Consider the following 7,458-nt stretch of genomic DNA (forward strand, 5'->3'; position numbering starts at 1 on the left):
TGCCTCTAGTTTCTGTGTGACAAATTAGAAAAAAAGTTACCATTCTATGTATGACTTATGTGACCAAGTCAAGTAATGTTTTAAAATCTAAGAATAACAATAGGTTTCACAACTTTGCTGTGAACCCCTAATGATGATTTTGGAGGTCTCTCAGATCATCAATCACCACCAAAAGTCCATGGTATACTAAACTGGTGCATAGCCTTTACTTTGATGAAATAGCAGAAAAGTATATTAAACTGCAAGTAGAAAAACTAGTGTCATACTTTTGTTAATGAAACAGAGTTTTAAAAGTAAAAGATTATGTGTGCCAGCTAAAGCTCTTGTCTGACTGAGAAAATTGTCCACAACAATTGTGAACTATTCCAACTTAATGGCTGGGATATTTCCCAGGTACAACTTTTTTTTGGCCCCTCCCAAGTTTTCTGAGCAAAAAAAAAGAATGTTGTATTTTTATTGTTGGACATAAAAGACTGTAAAAACACCAGCAAATTAGCTCTAAGTGATTTTAATTTTTGAAATCTGTTCCATAGTATTCCCACACATAATAGAGAGATGTATGTGATCATATACAAATGTAAGCAAGATTTGAAATTATGTTTTAGTTATATATGTTTGGTCTTCTTGCGGTCAATTTGCAAATTATTTGTAATTATGTTCCAGCCCCTTGACCATCCGCTCAATAAAAAATTGTTTGCAGCTTAATCTAGTTGATCCCTGTATTATACTGTGTGTAACTGTTAAACCTTTTGTGTTTCAGGAGATCCAGGCCAAGAAGTATAGGCCATTACTTTTAAGTCAAATAAGTATAGGCCATGACATTTTGTAGATTATTTGTTTGCAAAATAGTGATACAGTCTGGGGACATTTAGTAAGATAGCTGCCAGGGCCAAATCTGCAGTGGCGCCATATCTAAATCGTTTAAGGGTATCTAAGGCTACCATAGTGTTACCATCGGCAACCATTTTGTAAGATGGCCGCCACAGCCCCCAGGGGCCAAATCTGTGGTGGCTCCATATCTAGATCTTTTCAGGGACCATAATTCTAGGGTCTATGACAAAGTTGGTGCCTTTACCTCAAAGCAGTCCTTCTGAATTGTAAAATGTTGTTAGTTGGGGGCCATTTAAAAGAATGGCTGCCACACCCCCCAGAGGTCAAATCTGGGGTGGCTCCATATTGAAATCTTTTCAGGGTACATATTTTGTGTTTTTATCAAAAAATGAACGATTTATCAGCTTAACCACCCTATTACAAGCGATAAGTTCAATTGTGACTTAAGGCATGATTGTTCAACCATTCTACAAATGTTCCATATACTGCAAGTTAAAAACAGCTAAAACACATGAGTTACTTTATAAGGGCATATCTCCGCTAGTTTACAAAAGAGACTGATGGATTTTTGACAGTTTTTTGACTGCTTTGGATGATTGAATATTTGCAGAGAATAGATTTATTAGGAAGCATGTGCGGGTTCACCGGGCTGTGACTGGTCCTACTCCTGCAGCTTCCTTCAGCTTGTTCCAGGTCTTGGTATGTGTCTTCAGAGCCATCTGTATGGATGGCATGGAAATCAGGAACTTTGGTTCTATAATGATAATTTCAGAACTGCATGTCCCTTACCCAACTTGATAACATTACTTAAAAAGGGTACCTATGTAGGTAAGGACTTCATAACATTTACAAATTCATAAGCAGAACAGAAGCCAACATGAAAATACAACATGAAAATATTATTATCAATGTGTTATGAAATATGTACTTACCTTCTGTAGGTACCCTTCGTAAGTAAAGTTATAACTAACCTACAACTTTGACTCTCACCTCAGAAATCTCAACTTTTCGCTCCCAGGCTCGGACACTCTGCTCGAGCTGGCTATGGGAGGCCTTAGCTGTGATGTATTGCAGCACGTGGGGAACACGGAAATCTGCCAGCTGGCCTCGCAGCTTCCTGTTAAGAGTCTCAGCCTTGGCTCGCTCCTGCCCAAGAAGGACACAGAGAGGGGGATATTTATTAGCCTACCCACCAGCAGTGTTGCAAACATAGCTGAATAGTTGGCTACAACTAAACAGGTGAATGTTAAATTGACCTCTTCTGCCTGCAGTGTCTCCTCCTCGATCTTCACCAGCATCTCCTTACGGGAGGTGATGTCACTACTAAGCAGCTTTGACTCACATGTCATGCTCTGCAGCTTCTTCTACAATGGGAAAAACAACACATTTCCTTATCAAAGTCCCAAACCCCCACATACGTACTAACACAACAAAGGTCAAGTACCTTAGTTGGACCTGGGTGATGAAAATAAGCCTTGAGTTTTATCAGTGTATCTCAAGGGATCTACCTCTCAAGTTCAGATTCCCCAACCAGGAATATATAATTCCGCTCTCCTGAACCTGATCACACCCCTGCACAAGAAAAGAGATGTACATACAATAGTGTTTGAATAGGAATCAAACCTTGTAGGAGTTGAGAACCTGTAGGGTGTTTCCTGCCAGGAGTTTTAGGCGCAGAAGGTCCTGGTTTCTTTCATCAATGCGTTCGAGATACTGGCTGTTCTCGATCTTCAGCTGCTGGAAATCCACCTCGTGCAGGGCTTCACCCATTTCCTCTTTCTGTCGTAGCTGTAACTGCAACTTCCTCTTCTGCACATGGAGAGCTGCATTCTTCAACCGCAACTTCTCAACCAGTGTGTCCTGTAGGATGAAGTAAAGGTAGCAGCAGGATGAGATGAACAGGTGATGAGGTCAGAGAAACAGGGCAGCAGTCAGTAACAGTGAATGCTGATATTGAAGCTTGCATTACTTCCAAGATGTGTAATTCAAGTGAGGAACCAAATGTGATTTAAGAACTCTGACCTGACCACCCTGCCTGACATGCAGCTTGCTTACCTTTGCTCTCATCCTGTCCTCAAAATATCGAATGACCTTCTCTGCTCCCATCATGACACCTCTCTTCTCCCTCAACACCTTAGCGACATCACGGTCAAACTCATAACTTGCTTTCTTGACCTCCACAAGTCGAATATCTGCTTCCTCCAGAGTTGCCTAATATGGGGAAGGGCCCAGAAATGATTGGTTATCAAGCTTTTGATACAATATACAGTACCAGTCAAAGGTTTGGACACACCTACTCATTCAAGGGTTTTTCTTTATTTTTACTATTTTCAACATTGTAGAATAATAGTGAAGACATCAAAACTATATATAAAACAAAATGGAATCATGTAGTAACCAAAAAAGTGTTAAACAAACCAAAATATAATTTATGTTGAAGATTCTTCAAAGTAGCCACCTTTTGCCTTGACGACAGCGTTGCACACTCTTGGCATTCTCTCAACCAGCTTCACTGGGAGTGCTTTTCCAACAGTCTTGAAGGAGTTCCCACATATGCTGAGCATTTGTTGGCAGCTTTTCACTCTGCGGTCCAACTCATCCCAAACCATCTCAATTCGGTTGAGGTCGGGTGATTGTGGATGCCAGGTCATCTTATGCAGCACTCCATCACTTTCCTTCTTAGTCAAATAGCCCTTACACATCCTGGAGGTGTGTTGGGTCATTGTTCTGTTGAAAAATAAATTATAGTCACACTAAGCGCAAACCAGATGGGATGGTGTATCGCGGCAGAATGCTGTGGTAGCCATGCTGGTTAAGTGTGCCTTGAATTCTAAATAAATCACTGACAGTCACCAGCAAAGCACCATCACACCACCTCCTCCATGCTTCACGGTGGGAACCACACATGCAGAGATCATGCGTTCACCTACTCTGCGTTTCACAAAGACACGCCGGTTGAAACCAAAATTCTCAAATTTGGACTCATCAGACCAAAGGACAGATTTCCACCGGTCTAATGTCCATTGCTCGTGTTTCTTGGCCCAAGCAAGTCTCTTTGCTGCAATTTCTGAGGCTGGTAACTCAAAGGAACTTCTGCAGCAGAGGTAACTCTGAGTCTTGATGGTTTTTGAGACTGCACTTGAAGAAACTGTGATGGAAATGTTATACATGTGCTTTTCTTATAACCAATTTCTGTGTTCATGCAAGTGAGTGATTGAACGAATCCTCATTTATCAGTATCTGCAATTTTCCAGTACGCCCAGACCTTGTTTTGAGAACGAAAGATATCTCAGTTTCAAGGTCTCAGCTTAGAGAGAAGAAGCCTCGTGAAGTATTGGTCTGTCACATGTTATGAACCAGTATTGGTTGGTCACATGCATGAAAAACGGTAATGATGAATTAATTATGCAAATAAATAAATCATGCAAATATAACTTGTCTGTACATAGCTGTATATAAGACAACTGCTGGGACTGCCGCAGCAGAGCTCCTAACAGACATTCACTATGGCGCATCGGGTTTGTTGGAACCTCTCCAGCGCTCTGATAATAAACAATGATTCATTTAAGATTGACTTTGAGTACCTACAAGTCCGACACTATTTCTTAAGGGAGATAAAAGTGACTGACCCTCGAGCACCTCCAGAATTAATCCAAATATTCACTAACGCATACAACTTGGGGAGTAACAAAAAAACGATTTCAAATCTCTACTTGGGAATTCAATCCTCAAAGAAACATTCTACAAACGATATTAAAAAGAAATGGGAGGAGGAACTTAACATTGAAATAACTGATGAAACATGATTGAACATATTAGAGACTCAACAAAGCTCCACCAACTCAAGATCATGGAGAGAATTCTGTTGGAAGAATGTTATATGTTTCTTCATAACACCTAAACTGAAATCAAAACAGACTGGCTCACCACACCCTTGTTGGAGAGAATGCGGTCTATTGAGGGCGGACCACTCTCATATCTTTTGGTCCTGCCCCGCAATCGAAACTTACTGGGGAGAAATAAGATTTAACATTGGAAAAATAATGGGATTTGACATAGAACAAACATTAATTTCTTTGTACTTGGGTGAAATACCTGATAACTTACACAATAGAGAAAAGTACCTCTTGAAGGTCCTACTGGCAGCCAGTAAAAAGGCTATCACTAGGAAATGGCTACAAAAAGACCCTCCCACAGTGACACAATGGATCGACATTGTAAAAGAAATACACCACATGGAGCGTATGACCTTTGCTTTAAGAACACAAGAGGAGAGAGGTCAGGAATACTGGGAAAAATGGGTTTCGTACTTGGAAAAGGTCTAATTCAAAGATGCCAATGTAACTAATATGATGATATGATGATGAAGGTATGAAGTGCACTGTAACTGCCAGATCTTTTTTGTTCTTTTATTTTACTTTATTTGTACTTTCTTTGTGTTCCTACAATAAAAACAAAGTATACATTTTTTTTTTTTTAAGATTGACTTTGAGTGTCCCTGTGTAAGAATTTCCACAACAAAACTTTCAAAGTTCTTGAAATTTTCCGGATTGACTGACCTTCATGTCTTAAAGTAATGATGGACTGTCGTTTCTCTTTGCTTATTTGAGCTGTTCTTGCCATAATATAGACTAGGTATTTTACCAAATAAGGCTATCTTCTGTATACCCCTACCTTGTCACTACACAACTGATTGGCTCAAATGCATAAAGAAGGAAAGAAATTCCACAAATTAACAAGGCACACCTGTTAATTGAAATGCATTCCAGGTGACTACCTCACAAAGCTGGTTGAGAGAATGCCAAGAGTGTGCAAAGCTGTCATCAAGGCAAAAGGTGGCTACTTTGAAGAATCTCAAATATTAAATATATTTTGATTTGTTTAAAAAAAATGGGTTACTACATGATTCCATATGTGTTATTTTATAGTTTGATGTCTTCACTGTTATTCTACAATGTAGAAAATAGTAAAAATAAAGACAAATCCTGGAATGAGTAGGTGTGTCTAAACTTTTGACTGGTACTGTAATAATGCCAGAAATCTGAATGGGTTTCAGTGCATCTTAAATAGACCACAACTAAACCAAATCACAGATTCCTCTGCAGGTTACACAGATCCAGAATAGTCTTTCTCTATCCGTTCTCTCTCTGTTTGTATATTGTGTTTACCTTATAGTTGTGGAGCACTCTCTCTGAGCTCTCATTCAGTTTCTCCAGGTCCTCCTTGGTTTCATCTAACTCTCTCTGTGCCACGTCACACTTTTGCTCCAATGTCAGACGTTGTAACTGCTCCAGAGCCGTTGTCCGTGTTTTCATCTTTCTCCCACGGCCCTAAAGCCACAGAAATACAAGCATTCAAACATGCAGTAAAACCCCTTATTTTCGATGGTAATAACACACACACTTTGTGTTTCCCACCCAAGCCTTAGCCAACCATATAATAATACAGAGAAGGCTTAGGGCTATACATCCCCAGCTCTGCTATCCTGAAATTGAGAAAGTTAACAGGACTCATACTTGGAACTAATAACCGGCCAACACGAGGATGGATATGTGTTGTCAAACTTGCACAGTAGAAGGCTTATACCTACGAGGTTATAGTGGACGACGAGACTATAGTGCATGAGTCAATCACAAGAGGTCAAAGAACATATAGGGTAGGGAAATCAATTTCATTCAACACATTAAGTTTGTGGAAGTTGTGCAAGATGCTTTCTCATACCCCTCCAATCTCCAACTGTGATGCTGCAGCTGCTCCCAGGGAATCTGATAACGGCTGAGGAACCAAGTCCCTGGGGTCCAAGCGGCTTATATACCACTCATACATATCAGTTTCTGCCCGTAGCACCGCATTGGAGCGTCTGGAAAAAGAGGCAGTGAGGGACAAGGCTGTGCTAGGCCTTTTATTTTTTTGCGGCCACAAATTGCTACTCTATGTAGCAAATCTGTGAGTTAAGACAAGAGTTAAAAGTGTTGAAACTGAAAAATATTTTTATACCTGAGTTCTTTGACGAGTTCAACGAGATGTCGCTTATCTGCTTCAGAAACATCTTGAACGGTCTCTGCCATGGTTGCTAAGGTAAACAAACTGGTGGGGAGGCGGTTGCTGCGTCTGCGCAGACCAGCCATGGACGGATAGAGTTCTAAATTACGTGACTAGCACACGTAAAATCTGATAATTTATAAAAGGAAATTGTTGCGGATTTTAGAAAATTCGCATAAAAATCTGTGCCAATTGGATGGAAACCAATTATATAAATATAATATATATAGTAACTAGGTTTCCATCCAATCCGCGATCGATTTTCATGCAAATATTCTCAAATCTGCATAAAGAAAATAGGCGTATTTTCCCACCAGTGGTGTTTCCATCAAACAGATTTGTTGCAGATTAAAGTCAGTGCATGATGAGGTAGTGCACATAAAATGACGTTTTCGCAAAAGTTTTAATGTACCCAGGAAAAATCTAAAGTTCAATGTCTTTCCATCATATGTTCAACTCTACGGATAGTTTTGTCACAAAAACTGTTGCTTTAAATAGTATACTGCCTACTCTGGTTTCGGCAGATGGCTCAAGCCAACAGTTTGCAGATACAGTGCGGGTAGGCTAGTCTGCATGATAAGATTA

General features: G+C 40.0%; 1 protein-coding gene across 1 annotated transcript; it reads right to left on the minus strand.

The window, feature by feature from the left end:
• Window positions 1-622: 622 nt before the first annotated feature.
• ccdc113 (coiled-coil domain containing 113) lies at window positions 623-6,899 on the minus strand. The gene is made up of 8 exons (XM_039001096.1): window positions 6,829-6,899; window positions 6,569-6,691; window positions 4,927-4,933; window positions 2,887-3,042; window positions 2,455-2,691; window positions 2,088-2,195; window positions 1,822-1,977; window positions 623-1,550 (listed from the first exon to the last, which is right to left on the minus strand). Exons 1-8 carry the CDS (start codon window positions 6,897-6,899, stop codon window positions 1,473-1,475), a joined length of 936 nt encoding a protein of 311 aa, XP_038857024.1. The 3' UTR covers window positions 623-1,472.
• Between the last annotated feature and the right edge of the window lie 559 nt (window positions 6,900-7,458).

This window comes from Salvelinus namaycush, chromosome 9 (genome assembly GCF_016432855.1).
Source record: "Salvelinus namaycush isolate Seneca chromosome 9, SaNama_1.0, whole genome shotgun sequence".
NCBI classification, from domain to species: domain Eukaryota; kingdom Metazoa; phylum Chordata; class Actinopteri; order Salmoniformes; family Salmonidae; genus Salvelinus; species Salvelinus namaycush.